This window comes from Salvelinus alpinus, chromosome 16 (genome assembly GCF_045679555.1).
Source record: "Salvelinus alpinus chromosome 16, SLU_Salpinus.1, whole genome shotgun sequence".
Classification (NCBI taxonomy): Eukaryota; Metazoa; Chordata; class Actinopteri; order Salmoniformes; family Salmonidae; genus Salvelinus; species Salvelinus alpinus.
Window position 1 is genome coordinate 43,940,730 of NC_092101.1, and position 25,211 is coordinate 43,965,940.

General features: G+C 42.4%; 1 protein-coding gene across 7 annotated transcripts in view; it reads right to left on the reverse strand.

Annotated features, from left to right (window-relative positions):
- Positions 1–25,211, reverse strand: part of pde4dip (phosphodiesterase 4D interacting protein) — a 138,604-nt gene that overhangs the window by 20,413 nt on the left and 92,980 nt on the right. For 5 of the 7 annotated variants that reach the window (XM_071346329.1, XM_071346330.1, XM_071346324.1 and 2 more), the window contains 9 exons: positions 22,534–22,787; positions 20,735–20,866; positions 19,986–20,270; positions 10,709–10,996; positions 9,622–9,747; positions 9,279–9,398; positions 8,188–8,377; positions 7,853–8,097; positions 7,329–7,606 (listed from right to left, as the gene is read on the reverse strand). In XM_071346329.1, the coding sequence (XP_071202430.1) occupies positions 7,329–7,606; positions 7,853–8,097; positions 8,188–8,377; positions 9,279–9,398; positions 9,622–9,747; positions 10,709–10,996; positions 19,986–20,270; positions 20,735–20,866; positions 22,534–22,787 (1,918 nt within the window). The remainder of the gene's footprint in view (positions 1–7,328; positions 7,607–7,852; positions 8,098–8,187; positions 8,378–9,278; positions 9,399–9,621; positions 9,748–10,708; positions 10,997–19,985; positions 20,271–20,734; positions 20,867–22,533; positions 22,788–25,211) is intronic. The other 2 variants (XM_071346326.1, XM_071346328.1) reach the window with 2 other exon arrangements.

Consider the following 25,211-nt stretch of genomic DNA (forward strand, 5'->3'; position numbering starts at 1 on the left):
AAACCAGCTCAACTAGCTATACTGTAGACAACACTACTAGATGAAACCAGCTCAACTAGTTATACTGTAGACAACACAACTAATATGAAACCAGCTCAACTAGCTATACTGTAGACAACACTACTAGATGAAACCAGCTCAACTAGCTATACTGTAGACAACACTACTAGATGAAACCAGCTCAACTAGTTATACTGTAGACAACACTACTAGATGAAACCAGCTCAACTAGTTATACTGTAGACAACACTACTAGATGAAACCAGCTCAACTAGCTATACTGTAGACAACACTACTAGATGAAACCAGCTCAACTAGCTATACTGTAGACAACACTACTAAGATGAAACCAGCTCAACTAGCTATACTGTAGACAACACTACTAGATGAAACCAGCTCAACTAGCTATACTGTAGACAACACAACTAGATGAAACCAGCTCAACTAGCTATACTGTAGACAACACTACTAAGATGAAACCAGCTCAACTAGCTATACTGTAGACAACACTACTAAGATGAAACCAGCTCAACTAGCTATACTGTAGACAACACTACTAAGATGAAACCAGCTCAACTAGCTATACTGTAGACAACACTACTAGATGAAACCAGCTCAACTAGCTATACTGTAGACAACACTACTAGATGAAACCAGCTCAACTAGCTGTACTGTAGACAACACTACTAGATGAAACCAGCTCAACTAGCTGTACTGTAGACAACACTACTAAGATGAAACCAGCTCAACTAGCTATACTGTAGACAACACTACTAAGATGAAACCAGCTCAACTAGCTATACTGTAGACAACACTACTAGATGAAACCAGCTCAACTAGCTATACTGTAGACAACACTACTAAGATGAAACCAGCTCAACTAGTTATACTGTAGACAACACTACTAAGATGAAACCAGCTCAACTAGCTATACTGTAGACAACACTACTAGATGAAACCAGCTCAACTAGCTATACTGTAGACAACACTACTAAGATGAAACCAGCTCAACTAGCTATACTGTAGACAACACTACTAAGATGAAACCAGCTCAACTAGCTATACTGTAGACAACACTACTAAGATGAAACCAGCTCAACTAGCTATACTGTAGACAACACTACTAGATGAAACCAGCTCAACTAGTTATACTGTAGACAACACAACTAAGATGAAACCAGCTCAACTAGCTATACTGTAGACAACACTACTAGATGAAACCAGCTCAACTAGCTATACTGTAGACAACACTACTAAGATGAAACCAGCTCAACTAGCTATACTGTAGACAACACTACTAGATGAAACCAGCTCAACTAGCTATACTGTAGACAACACAACTAGATGAAACCAGCTCAACTAGCTATACTGTAGACAACACTACTAAGATGAAACCAGCTCAACTAGCTATACTGTAGACAACACTACTAAGATGAAACCAGCTCAACTAGCTATACTGTAGACAACACTACTAAGATGAAACCAGCTCAACTAGCTATACTGTAGACAACACTACTAGATGAAACCAGCTCAACTAGCTATACTGTAGACAACACTACTAGATGAAACCAGCTCAACTAGCTATACTGTAGACAACACTACTAGATGAAACCAGCTCAACTAGCTATACTGTAGACAACACTACTAAGATGAAACCAGCTCAACTAGCTATACTGTAGACAACACTACTAAGATGAAACCAGCTCAACTAGCTATACTGTAGACAACACTACTAGATGAAACCAGCTCAACTAGCTATACTGTAGACAACACTACTAAGATGAAACCAGCTCAACTAGTTATACTGTAGACAACACTACTAAGATGAAACCAGCTCAACTAGCTATACTGTAGACAACACTACTAGATGAAACCAGCTCAACTAGCTATACTGTAGACAACACTACTAAGATGAAACCAGCTCAACTAGCTATACTGTAGACAACACTACTAGATGAAACCAGCTCAACTAGCTATACTGTAGACAACACTACTAAGATGAAACCAGCTCAACTAGCTATACTGTAGACAACACTACTAAGATGAAACCAGCTCAACTAGCTATACTGTAGACAACACTACTAAGATGAAACCAGCTCAACTAGCTATACTGTAGACAACACTACTAAGATGAAACCAGCTCAACTAGTTATACTGTAGACAACACTACTAAGATGAAACCAGCTCAACTAGCTATACTGTAGACAACACTACTAAGATGAAACCAGCTCAACTAGCTATACTGTAGACAACACTACTAAGATGAAACCAGCTCAACTAGCTATACTGTAGACAACACTACTAAGATGAAACCAGCTCAACTAGCTATACTGTAGACAACACTACTAGATGAAACCAGCTCAACTAGTTATACTGTAGACAACACAACTAGATGAAACCAGCTCAACTAGCTATACTGTAGACAACACTACTAAGATGAAACCAGCTCAACTAGCTATACTGTAGACAACACTACTAAGATAAAACCAGCTCAACTAGCTATACTGTAGACAACACTACTAAGATGAAACCAGCTCAACTAGCTATACTGTAGACAACACTACTAGATGAAACCAGCTCAACTAGCTATACTGTAGACACTACTAGATGAAACCAGCTCAACTAGCTATACTGTAGACAACACTACTAAGATGAAACCAGCTCAACTAGCTATACTGTAGACAACACTACTAAGATAAAACCAGCTCAACTAGCTATACTGTAGACAACACTACTAAGATGAAACCAGCTCAACTAGCTATACTGTAGACAACACTACTAGATGAAACCAGCTCAACTAGTTATACTGTAGACAACACTACTAAGATGAAACCAGCTCAACTAGCTATACTGTAGACAACACTACTAAGATGAAACCAGCTCAACTAGCTATACTGTAGACAACACAACTAAGATGAAACCAGCTCAACTAGCTATACTGTAGACAACACTACTAGATGAAACCAGCTCAACTAGCTGTACTGTAGACAACACTACTAGATGAAACCAGCTCAACTAGCTATACTGTAGACAACACTACTAGATGAAACCAGCTCAACTAGCTATACTGTAGACAACACAACTAAGATGAAACCAGCTCAACTAGCTATACTGTAGACAACACTACTAAGATGAAACCAGCTCAACTAGCTATACTGTAGACAACACTACTAGATGAAACCAGCTCAACTAGCTATACTGTAGACAACACTACTAGATGAAACCAGCTCAACTAGCTATACTGTAGACAACACTACTAGATGAAACCAGCTCAACTAGCTATACTGTAGACAACACTACTAAGATAAAACCAGCTCAACTAGCTATACTGTAGACAACACTACTAGATGAAACCAGCTCAACTAGCTATACTGTAGACAACACTACTAGATGAAACCAGCTCAACTAGCTATACTGTAGACAACACTACTAGATGAAACCAGCTCAACTAGTTATACTGTAGACAACACTACTAGATGAAACCAGCTCAACTAGCTATACTGTAGACAACACTACTAAGATGAAACCAGCTCAACTAGCTATACTGTAGACAACACTACTAGATGAAACCAGCTCAACTAGCTATACTGTAGACAACACTACTAGATGAAACCAGCTCAACTAGCTATACTGTAGACAACACTACTAGATGAAACCAGCTCAACTAGTTATACTGTAGACAACACAACTAGATGAAACCAGCTCAACTAGCTATACTGTAGACAACACTACTAGATGAAACCAGCTCAACTAGCTATACTGTAGACAACACTACTAAGATGAAACCAGCTCAACTAGTTATACTGTAGACAACACTACTAGATGAAACCAGCTCAACTAGCTATACTGTAGACAACACAACTAGATGAAACCAGCTCAACTAGCTATACTGTAGACAACACAACTAGATGAAACCAGCTCAACTAGCTATACTGTAGACAACACTACTAAGATGAAACCAGCTCAACTAGTTATACTGTAGACAACACTACTAGATGAAACCAGCTCAACTAGCTATACTGTAGACAACACAACTAGATGAAACCAGCTCAACTAGCTATACTGTAGACAACACTACTAAGATGAAACCAGCTCAACTAGTTATACTGTAGACAACACTACTAGATGAAACCAGCTCAACTAGCTATACTGTAGACAACACTACTAGATGAAACCAGCTCAACTAGCTATACTGTAGACAACACTACTAGATGAAACCAGCTCAACTAGCTATACTGTAGACAACACTACTAGATGAAACCAGCTCAACTAGCTATACTGTAGACAACACTACTAGATGAAACCAGCTCAACTAGCTATACTGTAGACAACACTACTAAGATGAAACCAGCTCAACTAGTTATACTGTAGACAACACAACTAGATGAAACCAGCTCAACTAGCTATACTGTAGACAACACTACTAGATGAAACCAGCTCAACTAGTTATACTGTAGACAACACTACTAGATGAAACCAGCTCAACTAGTTATACTGTAGACAACACAACTAGATGAAACCAGCTCAACTAGCTATACTGTAGACAACACTACTAAGATGAAACCAGCTCAACTAGTTATACTGTAGACAACACAACTAGATGAAACCAGCTCAACTAGCTATACTGTAGACAACACTACTAGATGAAACCAGCTCAACTAGCTATACTGTAGACAACACAACTAGATGAAACCAGCTCAACTAGTTATACTGTAGACAACACTACTAAGATGAAACCAGCTCAACTAGCTATACTGTAGACAACACTACTAGATGAAACCAGCTCAACTAGCTATACTGTAGACAACACAACTAGATGAAACCAGCTCAACTAGCTATACTGTAGACAACACTACTAGATGAAACCAGCTCAACTAGCTATACTGTAGACAACACAACTAGATGAAACCAGCTCAACTAGTTATACTGTAGACAACACTACTAAGATGAAACCAGCTCAACTAGCTATACTGTAGACAACACTACTAGATGAAACCAGCTCAACTAGCTGTACTGTAGACAACACTACTAAGATGAAACCAGCTCAACTAGTTATACTGTAGACAACACTACTAAGATGAAACCAGCTCAACTAGCTATACTGTAGACAACACTACTAAGATGAAACCAGCTCAACTAGCTATACTGTAGACAACACTACTAGATGAAACCAGCTCAACTAGCTATACTGTAGACAACACTACTAAGATGAAACCAGCTCAACTAGCTATACTGTAGACAACACTACTAGATGAAACCAGCTCAACTAGCTGTACTGTAGACAACACTACTAAGATGAAACCAGCTCAACTAGCTATACTGTAGACAACACTACTAGATGAAACCAGCTCAACTAGCTATACTGTAGACAACACTACTAGATGAAACCAGCTCAACTAGCTATACTGTAGACAACACTACTAGATGAAACCAGCTCAACTAGCTATACTGTAGACAACACAACTAGATGAAACCAGCTCAACTAGCTATACTGTAGACAACACTACTAGATGAAACCAGCTCAACTAGTTATACTGTAGACAACACAACTAATATGAAACCAGCTCAACTAGCTATACTGTAGACAACACTACTAAGATAAAACCAGCTCAACTAGCTATACTGTAGACAACACAACTAAGATGAAACCAGCTCAACTAGCTATACTGTAGACAACACTACTAAGATGAAACCAGCTCAACTAGCTATACTGTAGACAACACTACTAGATGAAACCAGCTCAACTAGCTATACTGTAGACAACACAACTAATATGAAACCAGCTCAACTAGCTATACTGTAGACAACACTACTAGATGAAACCAGCTCAACTAGCTATACTGTAGACAACACTACTAGATGAAACCAGCTCAACTAGCTATACTGTAGACAACACTACTAAGATAAAACCAGCTCAACTAGCTATACTGTAGACAACACTACTAAGATGAAACCAGCTCAACTAGCTATACTGTAGACAACACTACTAGATGAAACCAGCTCAACTAGCTATACTGTAGACAACACTACTAGATGAAACCAGCTCAACTAGCTATACTGTAGACAACACAACTAAGATGAAACATGTAATTTTCATCATTTTAATTTAATCAATTTAAACCAAGGACCTAAAAGTTCCTTTCGAGCGGCATTAACTCCTCTGTAAGGTGTCTGTGAATCCTCTAACCTTTAACTTAATGGTTTTTAACCCTTTCCTCCGTTTCACATTGTTGTTGTATCTCTGAACTAGCTCACCTGATTCACCAAGTTGACAAGTTGCTGGCTGTAGAAGAGTTAATACACAGTACCGTTCAAAAGTTTGGGGTCACTTTGAAATGTCCTTGTTTTTGAAAGAAAAGCACATTTTTGGTCCATTAAAATAACATCGAATTGATCAGAAATACAGTGTAGACATTGTTAATATTGTAAATAACTATTGTAGCTGGAAACGGCTGATTTTTTTATGGATTATCTACATAGGCTTACAGAGGCCCATTATCAGCAACCATCACTCCTGTGTTCCAATGGCACGTTGTGTTAGCTAATCCAAGTTGATCATTTTAAAAGGCTAATTGATCATTAGAAAACCCTTTTGCAATTATGTTAGCACAACTGAAAACTGTTGTGCTATTCTTGTTGTGATAAATGAAGGCTTTTCCATGCGAGAAATTGCCAAGAAACTGAAGATCTCGTACAACGCTGTTTACTACTCCCTTTACAGAACAGTGCAAACTGACTCTAACCAGAATAGAAAGAGAAGTGGGAGGCCCCGGTGCACAACTGAGCAAGAGGACAAGTACATTAGAGTGTCTAGTTTGAGAAACAGACACCTCACAAGTCCTCAACTGGCAGCTTCATTAAATAGTACCCGCAAAACACCAGTCTCAATGTCAACAGTGAAGAGGCGACTCCGGGATGCTGGCCTTCTAGGCAGAGTTGCAAAGAAAAATACATATCTCAGACTGGCCAATAAAAATAAAAGATTAAGATGTGCAAAAGAACACAGACACAGAGGAAGAGGACAGAGGAAGTCTGCCTAGAAGGACAGCATCCCGGAGTCGCCTCTTCACTGTTGACGTTGACTATTGTAGCTACTTTGTTACGTTGACTATCCAGCTACAATATTCATTTACAACATTAACAATATCTACACTGTATTTCTGATCAATTTGATGTCATTTTAATGGACTAAAAATGTGTTTTTCTTTCAAAAACAAGGACATTTCTAAGTGACCCCAAACTTTTGAACGGTAGTGTACATGGAACAGCTGGGGGTCCCCAAGGATAGGTTTGAAAACCCCTGGGCTAACTGACCCCTGACCTCTCACCTTGTCCAGGCTGAGCTCCAGCAGGGCGTGGTTGGCGGTGGCCCGGAGGGCAGCCTCCATCTTTCCAATGAGGACACGCCCCTCCAGGATCTTCTGCTGCAGGGCGCTGAAGTCATCCACGTGGCCCACAACATGGTGGCCATTACGGTTTGCGAAGGGTCTGTCTGGAGCCTGGCCCTCAAGAGAAAAGTCAACCTTCCGGGGTTCCAGTGTGAGGGAGAGAGGGGAAGCAGGGCTGAAGAGTCCAGTGTCTCGGACAGGGGTAGAGAGAGCAGGGTCTGTGAGCGGGAGAAGAAGATTGGGGAATGAGTGTTAGTTACGGGTAAATCTCAAATGGCATGGCGTCCTATTGACTATAAAGTGCACAACGTTTGTCCTTGGCTCTGGGCAAAAGTAGTGTACTATATAGGAAATAGGGTGCAATTTCAGACACATCAAAGTTCTGTGTCAGTATATTTGTGGTAGAATCAGTGGTTACATGTTAACCCTATCCCAGAATGCTTTCCATGGTGGCACTCTCTCACCGTGGAAGAGCTGTATCCTGGCTCCAGGAGGTCGTGTCCCAGAAGTCAACTGCTGCCCTAGCTGAACATGCAGGTCCCTGGGGTCAAAGGATGCAGACTCCCCCGAGTGGGACCCCTCACTTGTGTTTGTGTTCTTGGGGACGCCACACTCTCTGTGGTATATCTGGAGGTCATACTGTAGAGAGTGGGCCAGGCCACGGCTCTCACACAACTGCTGCTGCTTGACATTCACATCGTGCTGCAACCTAGACACACACAACACAGTTACACACATGTAACAAAACAATAATCACACAACAGAGATGCACACAGACACACAGACACACCCCTCCTACCTGTTGATGGTCTCCTGGTTGCTCTGCCTGTCCTGTTTCAGCTGAGTGATCTCCAGGGTCTGAGCCTGTGTCTGCGTGTACAGCCTCCTGCCCTGTTCCGCCCACCGCTCAGTCTCTAACTCCGCATCCTTCACACGGGCACGGCCCAACAGCACCGCCTCGCGCAGCTGCTCCCCCTCCTTACTCCCGTCTGGGGGAAGAGTACAGAGGAACTCAAATAAAGACAGAAATGAAGCTGGAAAGACGGCAAACTAGCTGCACTTAATTTGACATGTTTTATATTTCTTTGTAAATATCCAGAAAAATTATGCAAATTCATGATTTCGACTGGCTGAGAAAAGCTGCCTGTCTGTCTGTCTCAACCCGACACGTCCATTACTATGCAACAGCTGGAGATCGAATTTGAATATTGAAACATTGAAAGAAATGTGAGATGATGTCTAGATGCTTTTTATAGTGGAGATCAAGTTCATAAATTGCCTGGCTGATGAGACAGTGGCTTGCGCAGTCAGATGGAACAGAGTAAATACTGTAGGCATTTTAACGTCATAGATTTAGCCTGTGGTATAGCCACCAGTTGGACATGCGGTTTTAACCAATCCGCATTCAGGATTAGACCCACCCATTGTATAATTAAGCAATAAGGCCTGGGGAAGTGTAGAATACGGCCAATATAACACAGCTAACGGTTGTTCATAAGCACGACGCAACGCGGAGTGCCTTGATACAGCCTTGAGCCATGGTATATTGACGATATACCACAAACCCCCGAGATGCCTTATTGCTATTATGAACTGGTTACCAACGTAATTAGAGCAGTAAAAAAATATGTTTCGTCATAGCCATTATATACGGTCTGATATACCACCCACGGCTGTCAGTCAATCATCATTCTCTTCTCAGTGTAATATACAGTATGTCATTTAGCAAACACATTTATCCAAAGTGACTTTCATTTTACATACGGGTGGTCATTATCTTGGGATTGCAAGCACAACGCTCTACTGAATGAGTTATAGAGCAGAATTGATAGTATGTTGGGTAGTATATTAGAGAGTTTTGAGAGTACTAGGAGCCAAGCGGTTGGTTACCTCTGCTGGCCTGTTGGAGTCGGTCCTGCAGGCTGAGGTTCTCCACTTTCAGAAATCTGATCTCACTGGACAGCTGGCTGATAGAGTCCAAGCCCTGGATGTAGATGTTGGTGGGAGCACCTGAGGAAGAGGAGGAAGAGAAAGAGGAAGAGGAGAAGGAGGAAGACGAGGAAGAGGATGAGAAGGATGAGGAAGAAGAGGAGGGCCAGTACATTTCACTAATGCCTTTTTGACACAGTGACTGTCAACATTGACTTAGTATAGGTAGCCAAGCTGGGTGTGTAGAATCTATGTTCATGGTTTGAGACAGCAGGTGTGGTGGTGGTCTCGTCAATACATTTACCTCTGGCTTGGTTGACCAGTCCCTCCTCCAGCTGCTGTCGGAGGAGGTCGTTGGTCTGGATGGAATCCCCCAGGCGTTGACGTAGACTCCCGATCTCGCTCAGGTGTTCTTTAATCAGGTCAGAACCTGCACAGGAACACATCAAAATACCGTTGACATTTCACAACATAAAAAAAACATTTGCACAGTATATATATAACGCAGGGCGTTGGGCCACGAGCCGCCAGAAACATCTTCAATACCCCGTGGAACTCTGCAACACCATTCTTCCAACAGAAATTCTAACATTTGGTGTTTTGTTGATGGTGGTGAAAAACATTGTCTCAGGAGCTACTCCAGAATCTCCCATAAGTGTTCAATTGGGTTGAGATCTGGTGACTGAGACACACACACACACACACACACACACACACACACTAAACCCCCTATGCTAATTTGAGACTCTCCTCCTTCAAAGTCACTGAGATCTCTTCTTCTAGCCATGGTACCCAATATAATGGTCAACTGGGCATTTGTATAAATGACCCTAAGCATGATGGGATGTTAATTGCTTAATTATCCACACCTGTGTGGAAGCACCTGCTTTCACTATACTTTGTATCCCTCACTTACTAAAGTGTTTCCGTTATTTTGGCAGTTACCTGTACATAAACACACAACAGGGCTGTTTTGGTCCGTATAGTCTCTAATAGTTAGTAATAGGGAAATAACAAAAATGTCATGGTATGATATATCAATTTCCAAGATCAGCCATTGGCTCTTCAGACTATCACCTGGAATATGTGTGATACGATCCGCTCTCACATGCTGTCCTGTAAACTCATTACAGGTAGGACACACACACACACACACACAGGACTCAAACACATGCTGTCCTGTAAACTCATTACAGGTAGGACACACACACACACACACACACACACACACACACACACACACACACACACACACACACACACACACACACACACACACACACACACACACACACACACACACACACACACACACACACACACACATGCTGTCCTGTAAACTCATTACAGGTAGGACACACACATAATCTCATTAAAACTCATACACACACCTGTAAGGCTGGTGCCAGACTGGTAACCTGACGACCCTGATGACAAATTGGCAGTGCCAACTCTCATTGACCGAGCACCGTAGGCCATGTCCCACATTGCACTGCTCTCCAGGAGGCTGGCGCCTGCCTTCATGGCAGGGCTAGCATTGAGGCTAGCATTCAGACCAGCGGGGTGGAAGGTGTGGTAGGACAGAGGCTGGGGCATGTAACTGGAGGGGTCTGTCTGTGGGTGGGGGTGGGCCGACATGGGGAAGCCACCAAACGGCTTGACTGAAGGAACGGAAAAACCTGCAGTAAGAAAAAGAAAAACCCAAGCATGAATAAACAGATAGGAGAGAGATGGAGGATGGATGTTAGTGTGTCAGGCAGATTGTTGTGAGATAGATAAGTCAAATTAAATAAAATTGTATTTGTCACATGCGCCGAATACAACAGGTATTACACTGTAAGGTCTAGTCAGAATAGAGAGTCAGAACACCAACACAGCCTCAATAGAGAGTCAGAACACCAACACAGCCTCAACAGGGAGTCAGAACACTAACACAGCCTCAACAGAGTCTCAAAACACTAACACAGCCTCAACAGAGTCAGAACACTAACACAGCCTCAACAGAAGGGTCATAACACTAACACAGCCTCAACAGAAGGGTCATAACACTAACACAGCCTCAACAGAGTCAGAACACTAACACAGCCTCAACAGAGAGTCAAAACACTAACACAGCCTCAACAGAGTCAGAACACTAACACAGCCTCAACAGGGTCAGAACACTAACACAGTCTCAACAGGGAGTCAAAACACTAACACAGCCTCAACAGAAGGGTCAAAACACTAACACAGCCTCAACAGAGTCAGAACACTAACACAGCCTCAACAGAGTCAGAACACTAACACAGTCTCAACAGAGAGTCAAAACACTAACACAGCCTCAACAGAAGGGTCAGAACACTAACACAGTCTCAACAGGGAGTCAAAACACTAACACAGCCTCAACAGAAGGGTCAGAACACTAACACAGTCTCAACAGGGAGTCAAAACACTAACACAGCCTCAACAGAAGGGTCAGAACACTAACACAGCCTCAACAGAGTCAGAACACTAACACAGCCTCAACAGAGTCAGAACACTAATACAGCCTCAACAAGGAGTCAAAACACTAACACAGCCTCAACAGAGTCAGAACACTAACACAGCCTCAACAGAGTCAGAACACTAACACAGTCTCAACAGAGAGTCAAAACACTAACACAGCCTCAACAGAAGGGTCAGAACACTAACACAGCCTCAACAGAGTCAGAACACTAACACAGCCTCAACAGAGTCAGAACACTAATACAACCTCAAAAGAGAGTCAGAACACTAACACAGCCTCACCAGAGTCAGAACACTAACACAGCCTCAACAGAGAGTCAAAACACTAACACAACTTCAATAGAGTCACAACACTAGCACAGCCTCAACAGAGTCTCAAAACACTAACACAGCCTCAACAGAAGTGTCAGAACACTAACACAGCCTCATCAGAGTCAGAACACTAACACAGCCTCAACAGAGTCAGAACACTAACACAGCCTCAACAGGAGTGTCAGAACACTAACACAGCCTCAACGGAGAGTCAGAACACTAACACAGCCTCACCAGAGTCAGAACACTAACACAGCCTCAACAGAGTCAGAACACTAACACAGCCTCAACGGAGAGTCAAAACACTAACACAGCCTCACCAGAGTCAGAACACTAACACAGCCTCATCAGAGTCAGAACACTAACACAGCCTCAACAGAGTCAGAACACTAACACAGCCTCAACGGAGAGTCAGAACACTAACACAGCCTCACCAGAGTCAGAACACTAACACAGCCTCAACGGAGAGTCAGAACACTAACACAGCCTCACCAGAGTCAGAACACTAACACAGCCTCATCAGAGTCAGAACACTAACACAGCCTCAACAGAGTCAGAACACTAACACAGCCTCAACAGGAGTGTCAGAACACTAACACAGCCTCACCAGAGTCAGAACACTAACACAGCCTCAACAGAGTCAGAACACTAACACAGCCTCAACGGAGAGTCAAAACACTAACACTGCTTCAATAGAGAGTCACAACACGAAATAGCCTCAACAGAGAGTCAGAACACTAACACAGCCTCAACAGGGAGTCAAAACACTAACACAGCAGAGTCAGAGAGTCAGAACACTAACACAGCCTCAACAGAGAGTCAGAACACTAACACAGCCTCAACAGAGAGTCAGAACACTAACACAGCCTCAACAGAGAGTCAGAACACTAACACAGCAGAGTCAGAACACTAACACAGCAGAGTCAGAACACTAACACAGCAGAGTCAGAACACTAATACAGTCTCCAGTGTGTGTGTGACATTAGGATTTGAGGCAGGGTGAAATGTTCTCTCACAGGAGAGGAGGCACACGGCCAGAGAGGATAAAGAGAATAGTTGGGATGACAGATTGTTTATCTGTCGGCCCCAGCCTCGAACTTAGGTCCTGTATGTACCTAACTGACCCGCTCTGCCCATTCATCGCCATTCACCCGTTGTTGTCTTAGCTCTCCCGATCAACACCTGTGACTGCTTTATGCCTCTCTCTAATGTCAATATGCCTTGTCTACTGCTGTCTCGGCTAGTCCTTATTGTTTAATTTCACTGTAGAGCCTTCAGTCCCGCTCACCTTGCCTTAGATAGCTCTTTTGTCCCACCCCCCACACATGCAGAGATCTCACCTGGCTTAATTGGTGCCACCAGAGACAAAACCTTTCTCATCGTCACTCAACGCCTAGGTTTACCTCCACTGTACTAACATCCTACCATACCCTTGTCTGTACATTATGCCCTGAATCTATTCTACCACGCCCAGAAATCTGCTCCTTTTATTCTCTGTCTCCAACGCACTAGACGACCAGTTCTTATAGCCTTTAGCCGTACCCTTATCCTTCTCCTCCTCTGTCCTCTGGTGATGTAGAGGTTAACCCAGGCCCTGTAGACCCCAGTACCACACTTATTCCCCAGGCGCTACCATTTGTTGACTTCTGTAACCGTAAAAGCCTTGGTTTCATGCATGTTAACATCAGAAGCCTCCTCCCTAACTTTGTTTAACTTCCCTGGGATATGTGGGACGCTAGCGTGGGACCTCGCTAATTGCCAGTGAAATTGCAGGGCGCCAAATTCAAAACAACAGAAATCTCATAATTAAAACTCCTCAAACATACAAGTATTATACACCATTTTAAAGATAAACTTCTTGTTAATCCAGCCACAGTGTCTGATTTCAAAAAGGCTTTACGGCGAAAGCACACCTTGCGATTATGTTAGGTCAGCGCCTAGCCACAGAAAACCATACAGCCATTTTCCAGAGAAGGAGAGGTGTCACAAAAGACAGAAATAGCGTTAAAATTAATCACTAACCTTTGATTATCTTCACCAGATAGCACTCCCAGGACACCATGTTAGAAAATAAATGTGTGTTTTGTTCGATAAAGTTCATCTTCATGTCCAAAAACCTCATTTGAAATTGGTGCGTTATGTTCAGAAAGTCATTGTCTCAAACAAACATCCGATGAAAGTGCAGAGAGCCACATCAAATTACAGAAATACTCATCATAAACATTGCTAAAAGATACAAGTGTTAAACATACAATTAAAGATATACTTCTCCTTAATGCAACCGCTGTGTCACATTTCAAAAACGTTTTACGGTAAAAGCACACCATGCAATTATGTTAGGTCAGCGCCTAGCCACAGAAAACCATACAGCCATTTTCCAAGCAAGGAGCGGTGTCACAAAACTCAGAAATAGCGTTATAAATATTCACTTACCTTTGATGATCTTCATCGGAATGCACTCCCAGGAATCCCGTTCCACAATAAATGTTTGTTTTGTTCGATAAAGTCCATAATTTATGTCCAAATGTCTCCTTTTTGTTTGCGCGTTTAGTCCAGTAATCCAAATGCACTAGGTCCAGACGAAAAGTCAAAAAAGTTCCATTAACGTTCGTAGAAACATGTCAAACGATGTATAGAATCAATCTTTAGGATGGTTTTATCATAAATCTTCAATAATATTCCAACAGGACAATTCCTTTGTCTGTAGAAATGAAAAGGAACAGAGCTCATGCGCGACTAAACTAATGGCTTTCTGCCAGACCCCTGGTTCAAACAGTTCTTATTCGCTCCCCCTTCATAGTAGAAGCCTGAAACAAAGTTCTGAAGACTGTTGACATCTAGTGGAAGCCTTAGGAAGTGCAATATGACCCCATAGACACTGTATATTGGATAGGCAATCACTTGAAAAACTACAAACCTCAGATTTCCCACTTCCTGGTTGGATTTTTTCTCAGGTTTTGGCCTGCCATATGAGTTCTGTTATACTCACAGACATCATTCAAACAGTTTTAGAAACTTCAGAGTGTTTTCTATCCAAATCTACTAATTATATGCATAGGCTTTTGGGCCTGAGTAGCAGGCAGTTTACTCTGGGCACCTTATTCATCCAAGCTACTCAATACTGCCCCCGTTCCCGAGCTTCAATGCCATACAACTCTCCCTCCGTGGACTCCAACTGCTCTTAAATGCTAGTAAAACTAAATACATGCTCTTCAACCGATCGCTGCCCGCACCCACTCGCCCAACTAGCATCACTACTCTGGACGGTTCTGACTTAGAATATGTGGACAACTACAAATACCTAGGTGTCTGGTTAGACTGTAAACTCTCCTTCCAGACTCACATTAAGCATCTCCAATCCAAAATTAAATCTAGAATCGGCTTCCTATTTCGCAACAAAGCCTCCTTCACTCATGCTGCTAAACATACCCTCGTAAAGCGGACTATCCTACCAATCCTTGACTTCGGCTAGGTAATTTACAAAATAATCTCCAACACTCTACTCAGAAAATTAGATGTAGTCTATCACAGTGCCATCCGTTTTGTCACCAAAGCCCCATATAGCCCCATATACTACCCACCACTGCGACCTGTATGCTCTACAATCATCCTACAAGAAACATGGTATGAAGCAGATCTAGGTTACAGAGAGCTGGTAGTCCCATCCACCAAACTAAACTACCAGGTGTGAAACAGGGAAGAGACGCAGGGGGTATGCTAATTTGGTATAGAGCAGACCTAGCCCACTCTACCAAATTAGTCAAAACAGGAACAGTTTACATCTGGCTAGAAATTAATAAGAAAATGATCTTAACAGAGAAAAATGTCCTCATGTGTGCTACCTATATCCCCCGAAATAGAATCCCCATACTTTAACGATGATAGCTGCTCCATCCTAGAGGGGGAGATCAACAATTTCCAGGCTCAGGGACATATACTAGTCTGTGGCAACCTAAATGCCAGACCTGGACAAGAACCTGACACCCTCAGCACACAGGGGGACAAACACCTACCTGGAGGTGGCAGCATTCCCTCCCCCATATGCCCCCCTAGACACAACTACGACAACATAACCAACAAAAGCGGGTCACAATGCCTGCAGCTCTGTCGGACACTGGGTATGTACATAGTCAATGGTAGGCTTCGAGGGGACTCCTTTGGTAGGTACACCTATAGTTCATCTCTTGGCAGTAGTTCTGTAGACTACTTTATTACTGACCTCAACACAGAGTCTCTTAGAGCGTTCACAGTCAGTCCACTGACACCCCTATCAGATCACAGCAAAATCACACTCCACTTGAACAGAGCTATGCTCAATCATCAAAGCCAAAGGAACTGAATATTATTAAGACATGCTATAGATGGAAGGAAAGTAGTGTGGAAATCTACCAAAAAACAATTAGGCAACAACAAATTCAGTCCCTTCTAGACAATTCCCTGGACAAAATGGTCACTGTAATAGTGAAGGTGTAAACTTGACAGTAGAAAACCTAAACAGTATATTTGACCTCTCAGCTTCCCTATCAAATCTAAAAATGTCAAGCAGACAACCTAAGAAAATGAACAACAATGACACATGGTTTGATGAAGAATGCAAAAACCTAAGAAAGAAATTGAGAAACCTATCCAAAAACATAGAGGCCCAGAAAACCTGAGCCTACGCCTTCACTATGGTGAATCACTAAAACAATACAGAAATACACTACGGAAAAAGAAGGAACAACACATCAGAAATCAGCTCAATGTCATTGAAGAATCCATAGACTAACCACTTCTGGGAAAATTGGAAAACACTAAACAAACAACAACACAAGAGTGATCTATCCAAAATAGAGATGTATGGATAAACCACTTCTCCATCTTTTTGGCCCAATAACAAAGAACAAACAGCAAAAAACATACACATGATCAAATTCAAATCTTAGAATCAACTTCTAAAGACTACCAGAACCCACTGGATTATCCAATTATATTGAATGAACTACAGGACAAAATACAAACCCACCAACCAAAAAACGCCTGTGGGGTTGATGGTATCCTAAATTAAATTATAAAATATACAGACCACAAATTCCAATTGACTAAACTTAAACTCTTTTACATCATCCTCAGCTCTGGCATGTTGCCCAATATTTGGAACCAAGGACTGATCACCCAAATCCACAAAAGTGGAGACACATTTGACCCCAATAACTACCATGGGATATGCGTCAACATCAACCTTGGGAAAATCCTCTGCATTATCATTAATAGCACACTCGTACATTTCCTCAGCGAGAACAATGTACTGAGAAAATGTCAAATTGGCTTTATACCAAATTACCGTACGACAGACCACGTACTCACCCTGCACACCCTAATTGACAAACAAACTAACCAAAACCAAGGCAAAGTCTTCTCATGCTTTGTTGATTTCAAAAAAGCTTTCGACTCAATTTGGCATGAGGGCCTGCTATACAAATTGATGTAAAGTAGTGTTGGGGGAAAAACACAAGACATTATCAAATCCATGTACACAAACAACAAGTGTGCAGTTCAAATTGGCAAAAAACAAACATTTCTTTCCACATGGCCGGGGGGTGAGACAGGGATGCAGCTTAAGCCCCACCCCCTTCAACGTATATATCAACGAATTGGCCAGGGCACTAGAACAGTCTGCAGCACCTGGCCTCACCCTACTAGAATCTGAAGTAAAATGTCTACTGTTTGCTGATGATCTGGTGCTTCGGTCCCCAACCAAGGAGGGCCTACAGTAGCACCTAGATCTTCTGCACAGATTCTGTCAGACCTGGGCCCTGACAGTAAAACTCAGTAAGACAAAAATAATGGTGCAAAAAAAGGTCCAGTTGCCAGGACCACAAATATAAAATTCCATCTAGACACCATTGCCCTAGAGCACACAAAAAACTATACATACCTCGGCCTAAACATCAGGGCCACAGGTAACTTCCACAAAGCTGTGAACAATCTGAGAGACAAGGCAAGAAGGGCCTTCTATGCCATCAAAAGGAACATCAAATTCGACATACCAATTAGGATCTGGCTAAAAATACTTAGAACCCATTTCCCTTTATGGTTGTGAGGTCTGTGGTCCGCTCACCAACCAATAATTCACAAAATGGGACAAACACCAAATTGAGACTCTGCATGCAGAATTCTGCAAATTATCCTCTGTGTACAACGTAAAACACCAAATAATGCATGCAGAGCAGAATTATGCCGATACCCGCTAATTATCAAAATCCAGAAAAGAGACATTAAATTCTCCAACCACCTAAAAGGAAGTGATTCCCAAACCTTCCATAAAAAAGCCATCACCTACAGAGAGGTCAACCTGAAGAAGAGCCCTCTAAGCAAGCTGGTCCTGGGGCTCTGTGGGATATGTTTGTGTTTGTGAACAGAGCCCCAGGACAGCAACACAATTAGACCCAACCAAATCATGAGAAAACAAAAAGATAATTACTTGACACACTGGAAAGAATTTACAAAAAAACAGCGCAAACTAGAATGCTATTTGGCCCTAAAGAGAGAGAACACAGTGGCAGAATACCTGACCACTGTGACTGAACCAAAATTTATGAAGGCTTTGACTATGTACAGACTCAGTGAGCATAGCCTTGCTATTGAGAAAGGTTGCCGTAGGCAGACTTGGCTCTCAAGAAAAGACAGGCTATGTGCACACTGCCCACAAAATGAGGTGGAAACTGAGCTGCACTTCCTGACCTCCTGCCAAATGTATGACCATATTACAGACACAGATTTCCCTCAGATTACACAGACCCACAAAGAATTTGAAAACAAAATCCAATTTTGATAAACTCCCATATCTATTGGTTGAAATATCACAGTGTGCCATCACAGCAGCAAGATTTGTGATAATTAGGAGAGCATAGAATCAGTTAGCCCAAAGCCATGAGATAGACTACAGCAAATCAACTCCTGCTCAACTATACTTGGCACCCTCTCCTCCATCTCTCTCTTCTATCTCTCTCTCTCTTCCCTCCCTCTTTTCCGTCTCTCTCTCTTTCATTCCTCTCTTCCGTCTCTCTCTCTCTCTCTTTCATTCCTCTCTTCCGTCTCTCTCTCTCTCTTCTATCTCTCTCTCTCTTCCCTCCCTCTTTTCCGTCTCTCTCTCTTTCATTCCTCTCTTCCGTCTCTCTCTCTCTCTCTTTCATTCCTCTCTTCCGTCTCTCTCTCTCTCTTCTATCTCTCTCTCTCTTCCCTCCCTCTTTTCCGTCTCTCTCTCTTTCATTCCTCTCTTCCGTCTCTCTCTCTCTCTCTTTCATTCCTCTCTTCCGTCACTCTCTCTTCCCTCCCTATCTTCCCTCCCTCCCTCCCTCCCTCCCTCTCTCTCTCTCTCTGTGTTCAGAGAGCCTAGAGACAACACTGTCACACGTCCTACCCCATTCAGATGAAGAGCCTGATGAGTGGTCGGTTAGCATGCACAAGTTAGCACGCACACTCACACATTTAGTTACGCTAGTCTGGATCTCAACAGTACATTACACATGCAGTCCCCCTGACATTATTGCCAGGAGACAGAGTTCAGAGGAAGAACTTGATGGGCGGTGGGTTAGCATGCTAGTCTGAAAGAGGGCATTACTGCCAGGAGACAAAGCTTTGAATATGAAACTCACTTAGTGTACACACAGGTAATCAATGCAAACGTATGTGAGTCAATCAATGTATCTGGACCTTAAATCCTGTGTTCATCTTGCCATTACTACTTCTAGTATCCCCATGCCAAATTACACTATTACTAAAATAGGGTCCATTTTAGAGTGTATAACCTCATCTAATTACATGATGTGTTTAAAGAGAGACAAATTTAACCACTCCATGCTACAAACACACGGGTGCAGAGTGACGCACGCTCAGTTTCTCCCAGCTGTCTCTGTAACATCTGCAGCTCCTGGTGAACCTCTGCCAGGGAGAAGGCCCCAGGCCTGCTGCCATGGTAACGGGGTCGCAGGGTTGCAGTCTGGAGGTTGAAGGACAAGGGGACTCTCTGAGAGGAGAGGTCGGAGTGGTAGCGGGGATGGGCCTGGGGCTGGGACTGGGGATGGGACTGGGGATGGGACTGGGGATGGGACTGGGGATGGGACTGGGGATGGGGATGGGTGGGGAGAGAACTGGACACTGGTCCACTGTAGAGGTCTGGAGGTACAGAGGAGAAATACATATGAGGACAGAGAGAAAGGAGAGGACAGAGAGAAGAAGAGAGGACAGAGAGAAGAAGAGAGGACAGAGAGAAGAAGAGAGGACAGAGAAGAAGAAGAGAGGACATAGAGAAGAAGAGAGGACAGAGAGAAGAAGAGAGGACAGAGAGAAGAAGATAGAACAGAGAGAAGAAGAGAGGACAGAGAAGAAGAGAGGACATAGAGAAGAAGAGAGGACATAGAGAAGAAGAGAAGACAGAGAGAAGAAGAGAGGACAGAGAGAAGAAGAGAGGACAGAGAAGAAGAAGAGGGAATGATGGTATGAGGGAAGAAAACACTTCAATGTCTGGACATGATATGACAAGTACAGTATGTGGATACAGCGAAACTGACTTTAGCAACAATGTGTTGAATAAGGCAGTCACTTCCACTCCTCCCCCCTCTCCCTGTCTGTCTGCCTACCTGTCTGTGTCTGTGTGTCCGCTGACCGCTGCAGGCTGGGACAGCTGATGGAGGACTGGTGTCCGTGAGATGAACTGGTGGAAGGAGGGATGGAGGGGTGGCGTGACATGGGGACACTGTTACAGTGAGAATCTGAAATAAAAGAGAGATGAGGAATGATAAAATTACAGATGAGGTGTGAGCTGTTGGTCATGCATTACGTGTGTGTGTGTGTGTGTGTGTGTGTGTGTGTGTGTGTGTGTGTGTGTGTGTGTGTGTGTGTGTGTGTGTGTGTGTGTGTGTGTGTGTGTGTGTGTGTGTGTGTGTGTGTGTGTGTGTGTGTGTGTGTGTGTGTGTGTGTGTGTGTGTGTGTCCCGTTTCAGGAAGCTAGGCATCTGTCGCACGTCACTACTTCACAGGAGAGGCATTTAAACATATATTTTTTTTAATCAACATGTGTTTTTGAATAGAAATGACGTCAGGAACATGTGAACTTTAATGTGCCTTAATAACAAATGTGTATTCCATCTGTAAATACCAATACAATTGTTCAATTATAAGCCTAGTTGGTTTGGATGGGCTCGACATGCCAGGAGAACAGTTTGGCATGTATATTTGCATACTATTATTTGTACAGATGAACGTGGTACATTCAGGCGTTTGGAAATTGCTCCCAAGGATGAACCAGACTTGTGGAGGTCTACAATTATTTTTCTGAGGTCTTGGCTGATTTCTTTTCATTTTCCCATGATGTCAAGCAAAGAGGCACTGAGTTTGAAGGTAGGCCTTGAAATACATCCACAGGTACACCTCCAATTGACTCAAATGATGTCAATTAGCCTATCAGAAGCTTCTAAAGCCATGACATAATTTTCTGTCATTTTCCAAGCTGTTTAAAGGCACAGTCAATTTAGTGTATGTAATCTTCTGACCCACTGGAATTGTGATAGAGTGAATTATAAGTGAATAATCTGTCTGTAAACAATTGTTGGAAAAATTACTTGTGTCATGCACAAAGTAGATGTCCTAACCGACTTGCCAAAACTATAGTTTGTTAACAAGAAATTTGAATGACTCCAACCTAAGTGCATGTAAACTTCCGACTTCAACTGTATAACGTTACTGTATAACGTTAGCATCGAGAACTACAACAGTTGTGCTACTTTTCTCATAGTGTCTGGGTAAGCATCATCTAATATTTATCTGGACTCTTTCTGTTTTTGATATTGCTACTATGCAAATATGCAAGTAACCATTTCACTGTACCGTTTACACCTTCTGTATCCTGTGGATGTGACAAATAAACGTAGATTTTGTTTGATATAGTGTGTGTTTACCAGAGACGGTAATGTGAATAACAATAAGACCTGCACCAAAGTCAGACTAGGATAAAGGCCAAGGACTAGATCAAGTTTATTTTTACCGGGAGTTTTTCCTTATGGTAGGCTACTACTTTTACCACTTTTAGTCTTGAAATCGTTGGTTGTTTACTACACTACTCCCTCTGTTTAGCACATGGCCTCACATGTGAATCCTTAAAGAGATGGGTGGGGCTAAGGCTTAAGAGGGTGTGACGATGCTGAATGGGTGGAGACAAAGAAGAGCTCTCCAGTAGGTGTATCAAAACATTCAAGGGTCATTTTCTCAAAAGTGGGGTTACAAGTTAATCAACTTTCAAAGCAGAATTCCTTGCCTATTGTTCCTCAACTGCAGTGTATGAAATACCATTTTCTAGCTCTGAGTCTCTATTTTTATAAAAAACACAATTTCAGATCTTGCTACATACATAGGACCAAATCCAGGTGGTGGGTCACATTTACCTGTACTGGCTCTAGTGGAGGCATGTCTGGCCACCTGGTCATACTCACTGGCCGCGTCAATGTCTGAGCACGGCCCCAGATCCTCATTGGTGGAGCCCTGCTCATCGGACACAAAGGAGATCTGGTCTGATTGGTCGGTGGTGTCAGAGAGGGCGTGGCTACTGCATGGTGTGTCAGAACGAGGTTGATGCTGGGTGAGTTTGGCGCGGAGAGAATCGATCACGTTATCCTTCTGTTGGAGCTCCTTACTCAGCCTGTACACAAACAAAGAGGAGACCCTCAGTGATCTTGTCCTTGCCCACATAATAACAATACTCCTGCTCTCTAGTGACAGAAGGACAATCGGGACAAAACAGGCTTTTCAATAGCAGAGATGTCTAGATGTACAGTGGGCAGTGTCTGCATTGTGACACCACCAGAGAGTGCTAACAGATGTAGAAAACAAAGAATGATTAAGCTATTAGCTGTCCTGTTCTCTACAGACAGAGAAAGAGGCTTGGTGATCTGATCTGATCCTTCCTGAAGCTGCTTACTGCCCACAGACACAGTGCAGGGATTGACAAAGACACAGAGACACAGACAGGCAGGGATCAGCACAGATACACAGAGAGGCAAGGATTAACACAGACAGGCAAGGATCAACACAGAGAGGCAAGGATCAACACAGAGACACAGACAGGGATCAACACAGAGAGGCAAGGATCAACACAGAGACACAGACAGGGATCAACACAGAGAGGCAAGGATCAACACAGAGACACAGACAGGGATCAACACAGAGAGGCAAGGATCAACACAGACACACAGACAGGGATCAACACAGAGAGGCAAGGATCAACACAGACACACAGACACGGAGACACAGACAGGGATCAACACAGAGACACAGACAGTAGGTGACCACTGGCACCTCACTCAAGATCATATACGGTAAGTTTGGATGCATACATGTAATCGTAACAAGCAGAATGTGATAAACACACACGCACACACGCACACACACACACACACACACACACACACACACACACACACACACACACACACACACACACACACACACACACACACACACACACATCCTGTTCCCCCTCAGCTGAATTAATTAATTGATAGCAGCACCCTGAGTGAAGGTCGACTCACCAATTCAAACCTGATCCCTCCACACACACACACACACACACACACACACACACACACACACACACACACACACACACACACACACACACACACACACACACACACACACACACACACACACACACACACACACACACACACACTGCCTTCTCTTCTGAAGGACTTACTGTATAATACACAGTTAGCGATTACTATCACTCTGATAACTATCACTCTGATTACTATCACTCTGATTAGTATCACTCTGATTACTATCACTCTGATTACTATCACTCGGATTAGGATCACTCTGATTACTATCACTCGGATTAGGATCACTCTGATTACTATCACTCTGATTACTATCACTCGGATTAGGATCACTCTGATTACTATCACTCTGATTACTATCACTCTGATTACTATCACTCTAATTACTATCACTCGGATTAGTATCACTCTGATTACTATCACTCTGATTACTATCACTCTGATTACTATCACTCTGATTACTATCACTCTGATTACTATCACTCTGATTACTATCACTCTGATTAGGATCACTCTGATTACTATCACTCTGATTACTATCACTCTGATTAGTATCACTCTGATTAGTATCACTCTGATTACTATCACTCTGATTACTATCACTCTGATTAGTATCACTCTGATTACTATCACTCTGATTACTATCACTCTGATTACTATCACTCTGATTACTATCACTCTGATTAGTATCACTCTGATTAGTATCACTCTGATTAGTATCACTCTGATTACTATCACTCTGATTACTATCACTCTGATTACTATCACTCTGATTAGGATCACTCTGATTACTATCACTCTGATTACTATCACTCTGATTAGTATCACTCTGATTAGTATCACTCTGATTACTATCACTCTGATTACTATCACTCTGATTACTATCACTCTGATTACTATCACTCTGATTAGTATCACTCTGATTACTATCACTCTGATTAGTATCACTCTGATTACTATCACTCTGATTACTATCACTCTGATTACTATCACTCTGATTACTATCACTCTGATTACTATCACTCTGATTACTATCACTCTGATTAGTATCACTCTGATTACTATCACTCTGATTAGTATCACTCTGATTAGTATCACTCTGATTACTATCACTCTGATTAGTATCACTCTGATTACTATCACTCTGATTTATATCACTCTGATTAGTATCACTCTGATTACTATCACTCTGATTACTATCACTCAGATTTATATCACTCTGATTAGTATCACTCTGATTACTATCACTCTGATTACTATCACTCTGATTACTATCACTCTGATTAGTATCACTCTGATTACTATCACTCTGATTACTATCACTCAGATTTATATCACTCTGATTAGTATCACTCTGATTACTATCACTCTGATTACTATCACTCTGATTAGGATCACTCTGATTAGGATCACTCTGATTACTATCACTCTGATTTCTATCACTCTGATTACTATCACTCTGATTACTATCACTCTGATTTCTATCACTCTGATTACTATCACTC